This window comes from Bos taurus, chromosome 21, assembly GCF_002263795.3.
Source record: "Bos taurus isolate L1 Dominette 01449 registration number 42190680 breed Hereford chromosome 21, ARS-UCD2.0, whole genome shotgun sequence".
Taxonomy (NCBI): domain Eukaryota; kingdom Metazoa; phylum Chordata; class Mammalia; order Artiodactyla; family Bovidae; genus Bos; species Bos taurus.
In genome coordinates, this window is record NC_037348.1 from 65,616,646 (window position 1) to 65,636,236 (window position 19,591).

The 19,591-nt window shown below is 59.8% G+C and overlaps 1 protein-coding gene across 5 annotated transcripts; it reads left to right on the forward strand.

Moving 5' to 3' along the window:
* Window positions 1-9,695: 9,695 nt before the first annotated feature.
* On the forward strand, window positions 9,696-17,853 carry DLK1 (delta like non-canonical Notch ligand 1). Of its 5 annotated transcripts, none has more exons than XM_005222110.5 (6): window positions 9,696-9,936; window positions 11,121-11,184; window positions 11,727-11,857; window positions 14,688-14,829; window positions 16,847-17,126; window positions 17,280-17,853. In XM_005222110.5, exons 1-6 carry the CDS (start codon window positions 9,870-9,872, stop codon window positions 17,592-17,594), a joined length of 999 nt encoding a protein of 332 aa, XP_005222167.1. In that variant the 5' UTR covers window positions 9,696-9,869; the 3' UTR covers window positions 17,595-17,853.
* The last annotated feature ends 1,738 nt before the right edge of the window (window positions 17,854-19,591 follow it).

Here is a 19,591-nt window from a genome sequence, read left to right on the forward strand (position 1 = left end):
TCTCCTTTCCCATAGCTGAAAGGCCGCTGGATCCCAGGGCTCTGTCCCCGCCAAATCTCTGACTCTCCGTCTCTGTGGGTCCCCTGTCCACTCTCCAGCACCACAGTCGGCAGCTGCCCGCCCCAGGGTCCCTCCTGGAGCCGCAGAGCTTACAGTTCAGACCCTCTCCTCCTGCAGGGATGGCCCCTTCCCCTCTCACTTCCCTCACCTGGCCCACAACTCCTCCAACACCCAGGCAGCAGGGCGTGTGCCTGGGTGAGAAGTCAGAGCCGGGGAAAGTCAAGTGGGGAAACTGAGGCCTGCGAGGGGAAAGACTTTCCCCAGGGTCACCTAGGGCCCTCCCCAAGTCCTGATGCCCAGCCCTGAGCAGCCACTTGGCCGAGTCGGCCCCCTGCCCCCAGCCCAGAATGGGGCTCACTCAGCTCGCGGTACGTTCCCTGAATCCTGGTCCACTGCGTTCTTCCCATTACAGGGGGCCACAATCCAAGCACTGCTCCAAGCCAGTACACCCGCAGAGCAGCGAGGGCCAGGGTTCCAGCCAGGAGACCTGGGTTCAAATCCCAGCTCTGCCCGGAAGGAGGCCCCTCCAGCCTCAGTTTCCCTGGCTTGGAAGGAGGCAGTTGGGTCTGGCGATGCCTCTGATTCCGTGGGCTCTTTTACTTCTGTCCTGCCCCTGCTCTGGGCACCTGGAGGCCCCCCTAAACTTCCACAGCAGGAACTCCAGGCCTCTGCTGCCAGCTGGGTGAGGCCCCAGGACCTGAGCACGTTGGAGGATGGGAAGGGTCCTCCTGGACTCCTGGGCTCAAGCCTGCCCTCCGCCCCAAGCTCCGGGGTGACAGTGCACCCCCTCGCCCCACAGGCCCACGGGGTGGCTTATCCCTCCCATCCCCTCGCACACCGCCCACATCTCTGTAAATAGCCCTTTATTAAAGTCTCCCCGCATCAACCATCTTGTATGCACCATCTGTTTCCCACTGGGGCCCTGCCCGCATCCTGCAGGCCTCACAAGTCCTCTGGTTTGGTCTCCTTGTTAACTCACGCTGCCAAGTGGGGAACGACGAGGCTGGGCCCAGATCCCCAGGGATGGATCGTGGGTTCTGGACCAGCGAACGGCTCAACCTCAGGGCACATGGGCCTGGACGGTGCGCGTAAGGAACCTGGATGGTGACAGGCCTTTGCGTGGCGCATTTGCGTCCTGCCGTGGTCAGCAGCAGCCTCATTTCAGAGGCGGGCGGCGGGTGGCTCTGAGCACCAACTGAGGACTCAGTGCTGGGTGGGGGCTCAGCCTCTCTTTCTTGCACGACTGTTCCGCAGAGGGGTCACAGCTGCACTATAACCCCTGGGAACGAACAGCATTCCAGGGGGAGCCCAAACCAGCTTCCCAAGCTCACCCACCAGCCACACAGCCACCACCCACGCTCCGTGCCCCTTCCCTTCTCCAGTCAGCCCCGCTGGTGCCTAGAAACTATTCAGAAAACAACAAATGCAAGATTGTTCCTTGTATCTTCTTCACTTAGCAGGGGGTTCGGAGGAGGAACAACCATGACCAGGGTGAGAATGAGCCAGCAGGGTCCCCTCCACGTGTGCACAGATCAATCTCGGTCCTGACGCCGTCCGTGACCAGTACAGGCTGTTGCCTGCCGCTCATGGAGGGCAGGCAGAATTAAATAAAACACGATCGGAAATAATTGGCCCATTGGAGAGAGGCAGGAGAAAGGTGCTGAAAAGAAGCTCATCTCCAGGATGGAGACAAATCTTCACAGGGAAGAGGGGCTCCCCAGGCTTGAAAAGACTGTGTCTGCATCCCAAGGTGCCCCTTGTCCCTGCCAAATGCATCCGCATCGCGTCCCTGATAAGATGGAGCAATTCAATTCCACAGATGCTTAATGAGACCCTACTGTGCGCCTAATTCTGAGTGTGCAGCCCTTGGGGAGCCAAAACGGGTTTGGAAAAGGCAGGAGTCCTTCCTTCCCGCTTCCTTCCTTCCTTCCTTCTTCCCTGCAAGCCACGGGGAGTTGGAGTTTGGCGGCCTGGAGACTGAAGCAGGCCTTGGTGAGAGAGGCTGGTGGTGTGCACCAGATGGTGGCTAGGATGGGGATGTGGGAGAGGATGAGGGGGCCTGTGGGGAAGGTATGGCCCCCAGGGTGTGGGGGCTACGAGCTTGTGAACTCGGAAGGCCGAGGGAGGTGGCGGTGGCCTTTAAGGAGGCCAGGGGTTGACACATGGAGACAAGTGGGTCCGAGTCCTCGAGGGCAGGCTCTCCAGCCCCCGGGGCTCCCACCCAGGCACCAGCTTCGGACTGAGACAGCCAGAGAGAGCTGGGTTCTCCCCTTGTGGACGGCTGGGTAGCGAGAGGCAGTGGGGGGAGAAGGCAGCGAAGAAAATGAGGGTGAGGAGACAGGGCAGCCACCTTCGGAAGCAGGCTTTTGTTCCCCAGCTGGAGTCCTGTTCTCGTGACAGGACTTCTCTGCTTTGAGCCGGTGGGCTTCCTGGTCAGATTTCAGACACACCTCTTTATAAACCCAGAGTTTCCTCAAAGCACTTTACAATCAGCTTTCAAAGTCATCCTGACGGGGCACTCCACCCTGACGCTGTGCTCCTAAGCTCAGTCAGTACCTGGCTGGGTGACGTTGGGAGGCTGGATCAGCCTCTCTGGCCCCAGCCAGTTCTGCAGCTGATAGGGGAGCCCCTACAGGTGGAGAGGGAAGAGGAACGGGCATTTGTGTGCACCTATCAAATCAAGGCTCATCCTTAAAGACCATGCTTGAGTCTGGGAATACCAAGAAACCCCATGTATGTTGGGTGGGGGAAGAAGCTGGGGTCCCCTCATGCTGAATGTCCCCTGCCCCACACCCCTAACTGGAGCTCGATGGCAGGCAGCTAGGTGGGGGTCTGGGAGGCACAGAGCGTGAGCATAGGAACGGGCTTGTGGAGGGCAGTGCCCAGGAGCCAGGCCCTGGGGGAGGTGGGCAGGGGGCTGGTCAGAGTGGGGGTGCTGACGGTCTCACTGCATTCTACATCCTGTCGCCATACTGCAGGGTCCTGGCAGGGAGAGAACAAGGTGAGGGCACCACTGCAACCTTGGGACCCCCCTTGGGGGAGCCCAGTTTGAAGGGTTGGCCACCCCTGGAATCCTGCATTCAGGGGTGGCCAGAAGGCGCTGGTTGGAGAGGCGGGGGCCAGTTGCTAGGACGCAGGATCTTTGCCAGGGGCCTGCAGTTACCCTCTGAGAACACTTGGTGCCTCATTCATTTATTCATTAACTCACTTAATCCACAAACACCGGGTGGGTAGCCCTGCTGGCCCCCGGATGTGGGTTGCAAGACTGAGCAAGGCGCTTCTGGCCCTGCTGAGGTCAGGCACTCGTGCAAAATCCATCAACACCAGGTGGGGAGAGGTGCTGGGGCGGGCGGTGCAGCAGGGGCCGGGGGTGGCAGGGGCGATGGGGAGGCCGTGGGCTCTGTGGCTTCCAGTCCTGGGCAGGTTGGAGGACTTGGCAGGTGGCGGGGAAGGTCTCAGAGAAGGAGGGGAGAGAGGACAAGCAGGTGATGCCCCCGACCTCCTGCCTGGCTGTCCCAGGGCCCTGCACGGCGTAGGGCAGCGCCTTCTTCTGCCAGAGATCCCTAACGCCTGGGATGCAGCAGGACGTCGGCAACATTCTTTGAATATAATTGAATGAGAATGCTAATGCTTTCTTACAAATACAAGAATAAATATAGTACGGGACCGTCTCAAATTCCTCGAGAGCTGCGTGTTTTCACATCCCTGAACTTGACAGGTGTGGCAGACCGAGCCACGATGCACAGCCTCTTTTTCTTAGACCCAGACTCTTGATGGAAAGAGGCTATGATCTGGCCACAGTCACCACCCCACGAAATCCTCAACTGGGGTCAGGATGAGGGTCCTTCTTCTAGGGGCTCAGGGTTTGAGAGGATGGTTTCTTTGTGGCTAAAGGAAGTCCCCTGTTAACCCTCGTTTGATTGACCCCCAGGCGCCTTGCCGGAGCCTGTGGTGAGCATCCTGGCTGGATCCTCCTGGGAAGGTAGGGTGGGTAAGTATGGCAGAGATGGGTGGCAGTAGCTCAGCCCACTTCCCAAGACTTGGCACAAGTCTGGGCAAGATGTGTCCGGGGGTCGACCCTGGTATGAGAGAAAGGACAGAGACTGAAGAACATTCCAGAATAGATGAGAGGGGTTCAGACCCAGAATGCTGGAAGTTCTGTAATGTTCTTTCTGCAGCCTACCCCTGCCCCAGTCACAGTGGACAACCCACACTCCTGAACCATCACATGCCCGCATGCCCAAAGGTCCTCTCGGAGTGGCACACCCTCACACACTCAACCTGAGGACCAACCCCCTCCTGCCCATGTGCGCACAGCCTCCCAGCACACGCCCCCTTGGAGGGCAGAGGTCTCTGACCTCTAGGTCTCCTCTGCCCCTTGAACTCGCGCAAGAGAGAGACGACCTTGGGGTCCATCTCTGTACACACCCCGCCCCCAGCACAGCCTCAGGCGCACAGTAGGAGCTCAGCCAATGCTGAATGGATAAACGACTACATTTAAAGAGCTACACCTCCATTTTGTGGAAAATTAACTTCTGGGAATTTCTGATGAATGAAGAATTACTGTACTTTTTGCCAAAGCCTGCAACGACAGGCTAAGTGATGAAAAGACTCCTTTCTCCTCTTGGTCTTGATTTTCCTCCCTCCTGGGCGGGGCAGGGGTGGGGGCGGTGTGAGTTTACCTATAGGGTGTGGGGGTGGGGTGGGGAGCTGTCATTAACCCTTCTGGAGACCCCCGAGAGCTCCCCACACGCACAGCATGACTCAGTGGCGCCCTTTAAGAGGATAATTTGATTGATGACGTGGACAATTAGACTTGTGAACTTGACATCCACGTTGATTCCAATGGCGAGAAAGGAAGCGAGAAAAATCTATTTTTGAATCCTACCATCCGAGGAGGATGAGAAATCGGTAAGAGACGCGACTGGGCAGAAGTCAACACTAAAGACGAACCCAGACCAGGCGCTCTTGTCCGCGTCCCTGCTGGGGAGCCGAGGCTGTTCCTTCCCCATGTCACATGCAGGCCTGTGTGGGGTGCTCGAGCCCCCCGCGGCCCCGCCGAGACCCCCGCAGTGGGCCTCTGTCACATGCCTCTCCAGGCCACATTCTCCCACCCAGCTGAGCGCAACGCCACTTCAGACTGAAGAGGCTTCTCTCTGATTGAACTCGAAACCAAGCCATCATGTTCTCAGATCTGAAATGTGCTCGGGTGTGTCTCTCATTTCTCTCCATCCTCCGCCCCCAAGCCCCCTCCGCTTGGCAGAAAAAGAGATAATTTCTCTCTCCAAAGATGAACTTGAGCTTTGGAAAAGAACTGTCATCACGGCAGTCACGCAGCTCCGCGGTGTTTGCAAGAAGCGCTCCAAGCCCCCGACCCAAGGAGAGGACAGCTGGGTCCCGGGGGTGTCCCGGTCCTCCTGTGGGCCCGGGTGTCTCCCACCACGTGGCTGGCAGAGCAGAGAGCCTGGGAGCTCGGAGTCCCTGAAGCCTCTGGCGTGAATCCCAGCTCTGCTACTCATTAGCTGAATGCCTGTCTCGGTGTCTTCACACCTTAGCATGCTCATCTCTGAAGTGGGCCTTGCCATCCTGACCAGTCCAGCCGTGAAGAGGCCCTGATGAGGTTCAGCTAAACCCGAATCTAAGTCCCAGGGGGCATCAGAGAGCGGCAGCAAGGCAGTCCCCATTCGCTGCAAACCCCGACCTGGCAGTCTCTAGGATATTTCAGCTTTAGGGCTCTAAGGAGCCCTGAGCTTTCTGCACTCGGCTTGACTGGTTGCGGGAGCAGTGCCATGGGAAGTGCCATGGGCTTCCCAAGTGGCGCTAGCGGTAAAGAACACAGCTGCCAATGCAGGAGATGCCTGGGTCAGGAAGATCCCCTGGAGGAGGGCATGGCAACCCATTCCAGTATTATTGCCTGGAGAATCCCATGGGCAGAGGAGTCTGGCGGGCTACAGTCCATGGGGTTGCACAGAATCAGGCGTGACCCAAGTGACTTAGCACGCACGCCGTGGGAAGAGCTGCCTCTCAGACAGGGCCAGGAGAGCCGGGTCCTCTTCTGGAGGGAGGGTGGAGGATGCAATATCTGGGGGCAAGAGGGAACCAAGGCTCCCGGTAGGCCTCACCAGGCCTCAGTTTCCCCAGCTCTACCGTGTTCACCTAGGGCTGGACCAGTAGGGGCCCAGAGTTGGATGGCAAGGTGGGGCTGAAGCCCCGCCCCCAGACTGCTTTGCCCCGCTGTGGGCACCCAGGATTATTAGCTGGTCTCCCAGGCTCCTCCAGCTGGACCCTGCTGGGCTTCTCTGATCAGTGATTCTGTCTTTAATCAAGGGCAAAGGGGGCTGGTGAAGGCCGGGGGCCATGTAGTGTTTGAAGAGTGGGGAGGGGGAGAGGAGTTGGGGGAAGGGGAAAAGGCTGGAGAGCACATTTCTTTGATTCTCTCAGAAAACTTTCACTCATCACCTTGCTGCCCTGGAAGGCTGAAGCCCAGCCTGTTTTTTCTTAACCAGAGGACCACTTGCTGTCTTGCTCCTGCTTGCTGGGCTGGGGGCAGGGGAGGGGCGGAGAAGCAGGCAGAGCCACCCCGGCTTAGCAAAGGGATGGAGTTCAGCTCGGTCAGGCAGGTCTGACCTCTGCTACCTGTGTGGACCACCTGCCACGCCAGGCTGTGATGAGCAGGGGCCAAGCATCTTCCGAGGGAGGGGCCATCCGCCTCTTCTGGAAAGGGGTGGGGGGAGGGGAGGGAAGTATAGAGAGAGGAGGGGCCGCCCTGTGCTCCCCCCCAGCCCCCAGGGTCTGCTTGCAACCAGCAGGCGGTGTCGACTTCTCCCCAAGGGGCTGGATTGGCATTTTCGTTCTTTTTGTGCAGCCTGGAAGCCTGTGACAGTCGCCAACCTCCCCTCCCCACGGCTCCTCAGCTACCCTTTCTCAGTGTCTGCCGGCTGAAAAGAAATCTCAGGGCTCCTGAATTTACAAACCCTTTGTTGAGACTAGAGCAAAGCGACAGAAAGCTCTAGGTTTATAGATCCGGGCAGGCAGGAACACCCCACCGGCTTCCCAGCAGCGGCTCTGCGAGGGCTCTGGTAAAGGGCTCAGCCTGCCCGACCGGATGGGCACCTCATCCCTGGCCAGCAGCTCTCTCTGGCTGCCTGGGGTGGAGGCCTGGTGGTGACAGCTGTTGCAAGGGCAGGAAGGGGCCAGGTCTTGTGAGTATGGTGGGTTTCTACTTAAGAAAACCCGAGTTCCTTTTGGGGATAAGTGTGGTATATCCATCCTTGTTTCTAGACAAGGAAGCTGGGCTCAGAGTGGAAGTGACCAGTGCTCAACAGGCAGGGGATGGAGCTGGGGTTAGCAAGCAGGTGCCAACCAGCCAGGGGAGTGCCCTTTCGGCCTGAGCTCGTGACATTTGGGCTCCAGAGGAAGTCTGTGAGGGAGACCGCCCTCCCAAGGCCTCCCTCCCTTTCCAAGACCAGGGAGGGCAGTGGTGGGAAGGGATCCAGGTAGGGAAGGGAGGAGTCTAGAGGGGGCACATTCCATGGCTGCCAGCCCCCACCCCTGGTGCTCGGTACTGTCCACACGGGCACCTGGTGACTTGGTGGGAGGAGAGGTGGGGAGGAGCTGCTGGGTCCTGAGGTCTCCCCCTGCCCCCCCACCCCCATTCCTTAGGGTCTGGCTGGCAACCCAGCCCTCCCTTCCTCCGGGGATAATTTTGGAGGCTGAGGTCAGGGTCCTCGGAGGGAAGTCGGGGCGGGGGGGGGGCGGGGCGGGGTGCGGTCAGAGAAGCTCCAGTGGACCTCCGGCCGCTCCCATTGTAGCCCATGGGCCTCGGGCAAAAGTCCTTCCATCTCTGGACTGTTTCTTCACTTGAGAAGAGCGTTCGTGGGAGAGAACGAGGTCACGGAAAGGCAGGGGCCATGGGGCGGGAAGCTGGTTGGGCAACTATTGCGTGATCTTTCTCCAAAGCCATTCCCAGAGCACCCCCTGCTTCTGGATCTTCAGCAGAGGTGGACAAGGAAGAGGAGCCGTCCACAAGGAAGTGGGGGTTTCCCTCCAGCCTCCAGGAGGCCACCCAGACTAGGTCCTGCTTCTAGGGTGCGGACTTAGGGCCTTAGGGCCAAGGACAGTAAGTCTGTTCTCAAACCTGCCAGGGCCCTGTGAGACGGCCCAAAAGCCAGGTTCAGAGAGGCAGAGGTCACCCCCCACTCAGGTGTGGGGGGAAAAGTAGGCCACCCCTCCCAGCCCTTGGCATCTGTCTGCAAACTAACGGATGCAAGTGAAGCCCACACTGAAGATCCATCTGCTCAGGACCTCCTGGTATCCTCCCCAGAGGTTACACACCTGGGATCCCTTTCTACCACCCCCCATGCTCGCCTAGAGGTCCTTCTCCATTTCCCTAAACCTCCCTGATAGGGACGGGCCCAGAGGGTGGTTGGCCCAGCAGAGTGCGGGGCTCTATGTCTGGGCTGGAACTCTCAGGGTCTCTGGCAGGGTCCCCACCCCCAGCTGCACTTCTGTGTGACCCCCAGCTGGAGGCCTCCCGGTGGATATGGAACACCTGCCGAGTGCCGGGTGTGCAACTGTGCGTGTCCGTGTGAGCATACTTGTGAGCTTGCCCGCATATGTCACGGTGGTGAAGATGGACGTGATAGGGCCTGTGTGTGCGTGCGTGCCTGTTTGTGCTGGGTGCCCGTATGTGTGTCTTGATAAGCGTGTAACCAAGAGCCTGACATCCGTGAGTTTCGGGGACAGTGTATGTGTGTGTGCGTGTGAAAATCAGATGTATGAGAGCCTTCTGGCGGGACTAGGGCCTGATGGCGTGTGTGTGTGTATACGTGATGGAACATGTGCCCAGGTGTCTGCATGTCACCAGGGTATTCGCGTGTCCAGGTGTCACGAGGCTGCACACGTGCCCTGTGCAGACGGCCTGGCACATGCTGAGGACGCCCGGGTTTCATAACTCTACGTCCTCTGCCTGTCTGCGTGCCTGTGACTGAGCAAGCTTGTGGCGGTCCGGCCATTTCTATGACGTGCGCGTGTGTTGCAGTGTCTGTGTGTGTCGCAGTGTCAGGGTTGCTGTATGTGCTCCCACAAGAGTGCCTGCAATTTCCCCCTGCGTGTTTATGGCTAGGAGAGTGGGTGCCCCAAGGCTTCTCCTAAGTGTTCTTCCCGCTGCGTGTGGGGTAGTGTGCGTTTCCCCGGTGTCTAGAGTGTGCGCTTGTGTGTTTCTGGGTGCGTGAACCATGCCATGCGTGCTCGGGACCTTGGCGATCAGTGCTCTGGTGTTTCTGTGCGTGCTTTTGTATTCCGAGCGCGTCTTCGCGTCTTCCTGGGGTCTGCGGCCCAGCCCAGGTTCGGCTACCGAGACTTGTTCCAAGCCGGCCCGTGTGTGCGCGCCCGTGTGCCGTCCTGTGGGGGCAACGTGTGCCCAACGCGCGCGGGGTACCTGTGCCCGTCTAGCCAAGAGTGGCCCGCGTGCGCGAGCGGGTTTCCGGGACACCGCAGTGGTGGGGGGCGGCCCCGCGAAAGGCGGGGGTCACAGGGACTGGCCGGCGCCGGCCCCGTGCGCACGAAGGCGGGGGCGAGGGGCGGGGGCCGCGGGGGGGCCGCGGTACGAAAAGGGCGGCGCGCGCGGCGGCGGCGGCAGCTCGGCGGCGGCAGCGGAGAGCGCAGCGCGCAGCCCGGTGCAGCCCTGGCTTTCCCCTCGCCGCGCGCCCGCGCCCCCTTTCGCGTCCGCAACCAGAAGCCCAGCGCGGCGCCCGGAGCAGGTCCCGCGCCCGCGCCGCTCCCGGGACCGCGCCCCCGGCCGCCCCGCGATGGCCGCGACCGCAGCCCTCCTGCCCGCCCTCTTGCTCCTGCTGGCTTTCGGCCGCAGTGCCCATGGTGAGCCCCCCGGCGGCCCGGCTCGCGCCCCCTCTGGGGAAGCCTGCGACGCCCCCCTGGCCGCCCCGTGCCCCGCGCGCCCCGTCCCGTGCGCCCCGACTCCCGCCCGTCCCGCCTAACCCTAAGCCCCGCGCCGTGCCTGCCTCGCCCCCCTGCCACCCTCGCATGCCAAGCCCGGCCCTGGGGTCCTGGGTGGGGGGCGCGGGGAGCGGGAGGGCTGTGGGACCCCCGGCCCCTTCCCGCCCCGCAGAAGTGGCGCTCGCAGGGGCCCGGTGCGCAGAGCGGAGGTATGGAGAAACGAGGTGATGCTGGGGAGCCCTCTGTGAAAACGCTCTGGGGTGCAACTTTGGGGGGGGTCTCTGCGTGTGCGCTCGGGAGCAGGCCTGTGGGGGCTATGGAGGGTGACTGCCGTCGTCGCCCCAGAGTCCCAGCCGGGAGCGCAGGCCGTGCCCCTCCCGCGTGGCGCTGGTCTAGGTGAGGGGCTGCGACACTCCTGTCTGCGGCGGCCATCTGTCCGTGACGCAGCATACCCCCTTCGCGCAGGGCCCTCCCCCCCCCCACTGCGCCAGTGTTTATGGGGGGGCTGTCTGAAAAGCTGCTGAGAGTTAAAATAAACGCACACAGTAGGTGCCTATTAAAGTGTTAGAATCTCTAAAGGGTGTCAGAATTGCAGTCTTGTCCGCAAAACCCTTGTTGGTCTTTTTAATACCAAGCGCCTGGGGTGGGGAGTTTGACCTGGGTGCCTGGCTTCGCTGGGATTAACCTTTGGAAAACTCAGACGCCTTACCTATGAGCCTTCCAGGTGGACCTGTCTGAGCTTTCCCGAGCTGAATACCTCAAAAATCTGTCCCCCGCCCCACCTTTAGCTCACTTTGTAAAATTGAGGGTTTGGCCCAGTCCCCCGGGGTCAAGCTCTTTTGGTTCGATGTCTCCCCATCCCTGCCTTGAAGGGCCTGACGTTTGTCGTTTCTCTGAGGGACGCTGGGTGTCTGACCGGGCCCTGGGAGCTAGGCAGTGTGCTGTGATGACCCCAGACCCGGGAGCAGCGGGGGCTTTCCCCTGGGTGGCTTTCGATGGCGTGCCTGACTGTGGGCCAGGCTGGTAGAGCCCCGGTGGGGAGGAGGCCGCCTTCCCGGCCTGTCGGGCCTCGTGCAGCGAATGGCGTAACCTTTCTTGTGCCCCAGGAGCTGAATGCTTCCCGGCCTGCCACCCTGAAAATGGATTCTGCGACGATGACAGTGTGTGCAGGTAATGGAGGGGCTCCCCAGAGGCAGCTCGTGGCAGGGACGAGTGGGGGGGGGGCAGGGCAGAATTCTGGGGAGCTGTGACGCAGTCAGAAAAAGTGGGGGGCCCCTGGACTGCAGCAAACAGCGCCCTCGCCCACACAGAAAACCAACCATTGGGGGAGAAGGGTGGGGGAAGAGGACTGGGTGTCTGGGGATGGCGGGGGCGGGGGGGGGGGACATGGTGCCACTGGCTCCTGTCTGTTTCCTCAGAGATGGGGGCGGGCAGGAGAGCCTTTTGCAGGGTGAGACCACTGCGGGCCACTGCGGCAAAAGGCAGCTCTTCCCCTGGCTCCTAGGGACCCCTCTGCCCGGCCCCTCAGCTCATCTCGAGTCTAAGCTTTCCTGCTCAGGTGACTGGCGTTGGTTTCCTGCGACCCACCGGCCTAGCACTGTGCAGAGACCCCCTCCCCGAGCGCTGTCAGTTCCACAGCAACTCCCTCTCCACCCTTGTCCCCCCCCCCCACTCACATGCCCCCATCTTTCTCCCCTACCGACACCCCACAGGTGCCAGCCTGGCTGGCAGGGTCCCCTGTGTGACCAGTGCGTGACCTTTCCCGGCTGTGTGAACGGCCTCTGCGTGGAGCCATGGCAGTGCATCTGCAAGGACGGCTGGGACGGACACCTCTGTGACCTAGGTGGGCGCCTGCCCCTGCCCTCCCTGCCCCCAGCCACCTCCTCCCCGCCCAGTGCGGTGGCGGCTGCCTCCCCTCCCCCTGCGGCCTTCGCCCAGCACACCCAGCAGTCTGGATGGTAATGATCTGTTTATCCGCTTCCCACTGGTGCTGGGGGCTTCCCCACGGGGAGGGGGCACTTACTGCTGCTCCCCACTGCACCACCAGCGCCCAGCAGTGGGGAAGGCACTGGGGTGGGGGGTGGCGGGGGGGCTGCCTGTTGAATAAAGAGTCCCAAAAGGATCACGCCACCCAAAGCTGAGAGGGTGGGGACGGCAGAAATCTGTCCCGGGGGAGTGGGGGCACTGAAGCTCAAAGAGGGGAGGGTCACAGAGCCAAGATGCCAAGGAATCCACAGGTGAGGCTACTAAGGATGCTGCAGCACACACGCAAACACACGTGGAGAGGGTGCTGGGTGCTGAGCGCTGGGGCCAGCGGCTACCGGGTCAGGACCACTGGGACAGGGCTGGGGGCTGTGCTGGACAAGGCCAGGTGTAGGGGCTGGGGGGTGGCAGGTCGGGAAAGGCTGAGAAGTAGCTCAAGTGCAGATTGGTGTTATCTGTTGATTTCATTAATTTATGCCATCTTTGCCCTCCATTACCCTGAGAAGTGGACAGTTGGCTGTCGCTGCAGTTTCAGGCTGCAAAATGTTCAACCGAGCCCATTCTTGTTTGGCAAAACCTGCCCTGAAGCCCAGGCAGACCAGGGTCCTTGAGAAAATTCCCCTGGCAGTGTAGGCAGCTGCCATACGCCAGCGTCTGCAAAGTTTCCCAGGAGGGAAACTGAGGCTCAGGGAAGCAACTGGGTCTGCTCATGACTCTTAGGAAGTCAGGAGAACAGCCGGCTGGCTACCAAACTCCACCCTCTGCCTCCAAAATGTGTTCATTCTCATCGGGGGGCTAATGCTTTCCTTGGAGAAAAACCTAAGAACTGTAATGTTACCGTCCGCGCAAAGCCATAGTGGGCTTTCAAGATCCCCCAGCATGTGGGTCTTTAAAGTGCCCTCCCCCACACCCGCACGAGGCAGGTTTTTCCCTATAGCTGACTTAGGCTCTGGCCAGCAGGGCTTGACTCCCTGCAAGAATCTCTGAGCTGTTTGGGGGACCCAAGGGGGTCCCGGAAAAGCCACCATTGGGGATCAGGGCTTTTTAGCCCGGAGCCCCACTCTTTGTGATATCTAAGCCCGGGACCCAGACAAAAGGTCCCTCCCCACTGGGTCGACAAAAGCCTGGGGCGGCTGGGTCCAGAGGAAGCTGCCCTCCGGGTAGTTCCTGGCCTTCTCCCTTTTCACCCGTCTTTGAGGCTGTCACTGCCACAGCTGCTGCCCCAGCAGGCAAAGACCCCCCGCCGCTCTCCCCTTGTGGTGGCTTAATCCACCCGACTTTGGGGTTGGAGGCCCTGGAGGGAGGGGGAGAAGGTGAGCCGATCCTCGGATCCTCGGCTCTCACTGCAGGAGAGGAGTGGGAGAGGAGTGGGTGGTCGATAGCTCTTGTGCTTACACGTAAGGTTCTCAGTGACAGGAGCCTGGCGCTCACGCCCAGGGCCTTCCCATAGTGATAAATCCCCTATGTTCCCCTTGTGACGGCCAGACTCCTCGTGTGAGCTCTGCACAGGCCCTCGCCTGGCGTGCGGGGCTTTTCCTTACTGACGGACAGCCATCCCCTCTCCCTGAGAGGATGCAGGGCTCTTGAAAAGAGCGAATCCATCTGCACGTGTGTGGCCACAGCCCCCGGGGACCCCCACCCAGAGCTGCCCCTCAATCACCGCTGCGTCTCTGGCTGGCCCTGGCTCAGGCGGCAGCTCAGATGGTGGAAAAACCCAAGGGGAAGGGGGGACTCAGACATGGGCTGGGGAGAAGCCCTCCTTTTATAAGCAGGGAAAGTGAGGCATAGAGTCTGGGGTGGCAGGGTGGTGGGGGAGAGTTGCAGCTGGCTGAAGGTGGATGCAGAAAGGGTCTCTCTCCGGTCAGAGAGCCCCCGCCTCAGGCCCCCCTTTGTTCAACCCGTCCCTGCCTTGCTGAGCCCCGAATAATGAAGTGTGCGTGACGGGAGGTGTAAAAAGGCGGTGGAAATATACCAGTGTTCATGGAAACCCGTGCTGACAGGCGAGCACTCAATAGCTCTCATTTCACCGCCTTCAAAAGATGCAACCTTTTTATCATAGACCCCCTTAGTTCAGAACCTGAGAGCAGACAGACCACCAGGAGACGAGGCAGTGCTGGGGTTCAATCTGGTTTCCTGATTCCCAACAGGGGGCTTTACATCTCATTTCCTCCCCCACCTCCCCACTCCCCTTTGATGGAACAGTATACAGGGGCAGGTGATGTATCTAACAGTTAGTTGGGCTGCACTCACCCCTCCACCTCCCGGGCACCATGGACCTCCTCAGACACTAGAAACTGGTCTGGAGCGTTAGGGGGAGGGGAGGGGTCTGCAGTGAAGGTCAGTGTTGCAGAACCCAAGAGGTGACCTGGTGCCGGAAAAAGGGCACAGCGGGCCTGGGTGAAATCTTGGTGAACGGCCGTGACTTTGTGTCCTCGGCCTCCAGAGTTGTTTACTTAGGTCAGGGTTCTGGGGGAGTCGCAGAGCTCCCTTACTGAGGACCCCGCTGGGTGACCTTGGACAGTGACCACAAGCAGAGAATCTGGGCTGCTCACACGGGCTCCCCGCCTTGACCAGAGGGAGGGGTGCCTCTCTCTCCTTGCCCCCACCCAGGATGCTCTCCTTCTAGCCTCCGTGCCCCCAACCCCGCCACCAACCTCATCTAATCTCCCTGGTTTTCTCTCCCCTCCCAGACATCCGGGCTTGCACCTCGACCCCCTGCGCCAACAACGGCACCTGCCTGAACCTCGATGACGGCCAGTACGAGTGCTCCTGCGCCCCCGGGTTCTCAGGAAAGGATTGTCAGGAAATGGATGGGCCCTGCGTGGTGAATGGGTGAGCATTCTCTCCCTGCAGATCTGATAAAACGCTGCTTTAGAGTCCCATTTCCACCCCTTAAAGACCCTTTCAGCCTAACCCAGGCGGACCTGTCGGCGGACAAAAGACCGAGGAAGTGCTCCTTCTGCAGCCTGCGGGGGGGTGCCCCCGCGATGGGGTCTTTATGGGGGAGTGTGTCCTTTCCATCATTTTTTTCCCAAACAATCCTGAAGGCGATTTCATATTCCCCTGACGTCCCCAAGTCCTGATGTGTGTGAATGACAGTAGATTGGGGACTGTGAACCCGAGCCCCAGCGGCATAATTTTCTAAAGGTGACGTAACGAGATCAGAGTTCGGCAGTGCCCGAGGCTGTTGGTGAAACCCGCTCTCCGTACCTTAGGGGCGGCTTTGGTTGGGGGAGGGGGTGGCAGGCTCTGCGTTTGGGTCTCCTGGGATGTATGTCTTAGGAGGTGGGGAGAGGGGGCTATGGCCAGCACAGGACAGGCGGGAGGGGAAGGGGGAGGGGGTCCGGCCCCCAGCCACCCTCATGGGGAGGGGCCACCAGGGCGTGGGCACGGCAGATGGACCGGTCCCTGGCCTCTCCGGTGCCCCCCTGAGCAGACTTCCCAGCAGCTCAGCCGTTCTGGTCCTCATCTGCTCAGCGGCACTGCCCTCCTCACCCCCCGAGGAGGGGGTTTAAACGGAGGCCAGGGAGGTCGGGCGAGAATTCAGGGCAGTCTCCAGTCCTGGGCCAGTGGCTGCAGGTGGGGGGACGCCCCTGTTTCATGAGGAAGCCGAAGTGTAAGTCCCTTCCAGGGACGGGGCAGAGAGCCCCCAGAGCCACATGGGCCAGGAACCAGCATTCTTGCAGCATTCTAAAAATCAGCATTCCAGGGCTGATTCGTGTTGATGTGTGGCAGAAAACAGCAAAATCCTATAAAGTAATGATCCTTCAATTAAAAGTAAATATTAGGGGAAAAAAAGATCAGAGTTCAGGGTGAGGTCGGAGGACAGGGGTGACCACCGAGCTCCATTTCTGCTTCCTGGCAGGAAGGGGAAATACGGAGCAAGACCTTTAAAATATTTTGCTTTCCTCCCTAATAGACTTGAGCCCGTCTGTCAAAATAGAGCCTGGGGTCCTTGAAATTCCTCCAGAGCCCTGGCTCCTCTCACCCTCACCCTTGCAGCAGCAATGCTGATTCCTTGCGCTCCGAGCCCCTTTCTTCCCCGGAGTTTCGGCATTTATCAGATGACAAAGGGTCTGCTCGTTTAAAAGCACTTACATTAAATGCTCCGTGTGCTCCGCTTTGAGCAAACAGCTTCGGTCTGCAGGCTGCACTGGGGTGAATGAGCCACTATTAACCAGCCAGGCCCAGACGCTGCTCCTGCCTTGCAGACAGCGTGGATTTCTTTCACTCTGAGAGTCCCCAAGGGCTTCCCAGTACAATAGCCCGCAGGCGAACTCCACGGAAAATAAAATTAATAATAAGGGGCTGGGGGCGGCGGCGGTGGTGGTGGTGGGAGAGACTGAGGGATACCCTGCTTGGCTCCGCCTCTGTGGCCCAGGGGCGGAGCTAAGGGGAGGGTGGGCTGAAGCCCTGGGGTATCACTAACTTTGCCTCTCTCAGCCTCAGTTTCCCCACCTGTCCAGTGACTTAACCGTCATGCCTCTGGTTGGAGAGGTGACATAGAGGTGGGAGAGGAGATGGGCATCCTGGCACGGGAGGTCAGGCATGTTCCAGGTTGGCGGCGTGATGGGGGTGAGGTGCCCACCCCACCTCGGATGGCCCGGGAGCCCCTCACAGGCAGGGGCTCCCGGTGCCAGGCACCCACTCCCCACCCCTACCCCGGGGCCTCCCTGGCTGGCACTCCCTCAGCTCGAGCGTTCTGAGCACCTGCCCTTTGGTTGGGCCCCAGGAGGTTTGCGGTGTGGCACGAGGGGGGAGCAGGGCACCCCCCCCGCCCCCCACCGCAGCCTTGCTGTCCTAGCCAAGCGCCCGAGGGCCCTTTACGCTGTGCCCTGTTGTGCTGCAGCTCGCCCTGCCAGCACGGAGGCAGCTGCGTGGACGATGAGGGCCGGGCCCCCCACGCTGTCTGCCTGTGCCCCCCTGGCTTCTCGGGCAACTTCTGCGAGATCGTGACCAACAGCTGCATCCCCAACCCGTGCGAGAACCAGGGCATCTGCACCGACATCGGGGGTGACTTCCGCTGCCGTTGCCCCGCCGGCTTCATGGACAAGACCTGCAGCCGCCCGGTGAACACCTGCACCAGCGAGCCGTGCCTCAACGGCGGCACCTGCCTGCAGCACTCCCAGGTGAGCTTCGAGTGTCTGTGCAAGCCCGCGTTCACCGGCCCCCGGTGTGGCCGGAAGCGCGCGGCGGGCCCCCAGCAGGTCACCCGTCTGCCCAGCGGTTACGGGCTGACCTACCGCCTGACCCCCGGGGTGCACGAGCTGCCGGTGCCGCAGCCCGAGCACCGCGTCCTGAAGGTGTCCATGAAGGAGCTCAACAAGAGCACTCCGCTCCTCTCCGAGGGACAGGCCATCTGCTTCACCATCCTGGGCGTGCTCACCAGCCTGGTGGTCCTGGGCACCATGGGCATCGTCTTCCTCAACAAGTGCGAGGCCTGGGTGTCCAATCTGCGCTACAACCACATGTTGCGCAAGAAGAAGAACCTGCTGCTGCACTACAACAGCGGGGAGGAGCTGGCCGTCAACATCGTCTTCCCGGAGAAGATCGACATGACCACCTTCACCAAGGAGGCCGGCGAGGAGGAGATCTGAGCAGCGCCCCACCGGCCCCCCCCTTCTCGGGGTCCCCGCAGAGCCCCCTGTCTCTCTGTGCGGTCTGTTCTTATCTTTGTGGTGGAATTTGCTCTCCTTTGTGTCAAATCTGGTGAACGCTACGCTCCCCTCTCCTGCCTTTGCGCTGCCGTGTGTGTGCAACCAACGTAATTGCCAGATGAATCCTCTTTCTCTCTTCTTAATGCATGATATAAAAAAATAATAATAACGATAATAATAATGAGAATTTCATCTTTAAGTGAGTAAGACAAATAAGTATGTTATTCTAAAATCTCAACCTAAAATCAAAAAAGACCAAAAAAAAACATGGCAACAGTACCAGGGCTCCGTGCCGACGCCCCCTCCAACCAGGGGTGGGGTCTCGGCCACAGGGTCCTCGTGAAACCGTTACGAGTGCTGTGCATGACCACCCACTGTGAAAAGGGCTAAAATCTCTTTCGTTCGTTAATTCTCACACACCACTCCCGACTCGCACTCATGTCAACACCGCAAAGCTTTCGATCTTCCCGATTGACTTGGGATTTTAGCAGAGTGCAGCGGCCGTGTGTCAGGCAGAGAGAGAGAGAGAGACAGCCCCGGGTTGGTTGCTGGGGGTGCTGGGACCTTGTCCCAGCCCTGCCACTCACTCGCTGTGTGATCCTTGGCGAGTCCCTTTCCCACCCTGGGCCACCTCCTCCCCCCCACCTCCAGGCGGGGGCTTGAACACCATGACCGTCAGGGTCCTCTCTTGCCCTCAACATCTGAATTAGGAACGAGGGAGTGATGAACCAAAACCGTGCCCCTAAAAAATTAGGATCTGATGAAGACTAAGTCTCATCCTGGGATCCGAAGGTTTTGGCCTATCCTGGATGTACACTTGATGTATTTGAAATGAATTTTGACTGCATTTCTCAAAGTGGGGAGCCTCCTGGCCCATTGCCCACCCGGAAACGGTCGCCCCCTTTGAGTCCCAGTGTGCAGTCTGGGGCTGACCCTTAGGCAGCCCCCTCCCCAACCTACCCACCTACTCAAGGCCCCAGCAACTGTGCCTGCCTCCGACCCTGTAGGTTAGAGATGTCCCCCAGCAATTTAAGTGCATCTTGAACCGCAAGTGCCCCGGTGTGTCTGAGCAGCAACACAACCCTCACCAAGGTTTTTCACAGGGTTTGGTGGAAATTATCGCTTGTGGGGCATTTTCTAGTTCTGTGGCCATAGAGGTACCAGAGCAGACCACAGCGTGGATTTCGTTTGTGTTGCTGAGTTAACCACCCTCAGATCCCCAAAGACCTAGCCAGCTTCTGAATGATAAACGTTGCCTTTTTTTTTTTTAGAAAAAAGAGCATCTATCTTTTGTGCAAAAGTAGATGGGACAGAGTTCTGTTTAGCTTTCCAGCTCTCGGAGTTGGGCAGCTAAACAGCCCTTGGGTACCAGTTAGGAGTATTTTGTTTCTTGAATTATTAAGATAGGAATGTATATTCTTAGCTTATTGAGCATTATTACCTGCCTTGCTTACCTTGCTAAGCCACCGTCACCTATGCCGTCTCCGTTATTCGAATCACATGCATCCTCATGCGTCACCAACTGTCACATGACCACCAGCTCATCACCCGTCAGCCACCGGTTTACCGCCCCAAGCCCCTTGTCATCGTGTTTCACAGCCCGACCCTCATCTCCCCCAGGCTCCCCAGTTCTCACCTAAGACATTGTCCCCATCACTCCAGACTTCGTCATCTCCAGCCCAAGCCACCCTTACAGTCCCAAGCCCTCCCCCGGCGACCACCTCCCACCCTCGCCCCAAGCCGTCAGCCTTGCACCCTCGCCCCTCCTTGTCCCCGCTCCCAAGTCCTCTCCCGCCCCCAGCTCAAGTTACTGCCCCCACCCCTCCCCTCCCTGGCCCTCACCCCCAGTCTCTAACAGCCCTCACCCCAACCCCCTCTACCTACCCCCCACCCAAGTCATTGGAGTCACCATCTCATCTCATTTTAAGTTTGTTTTA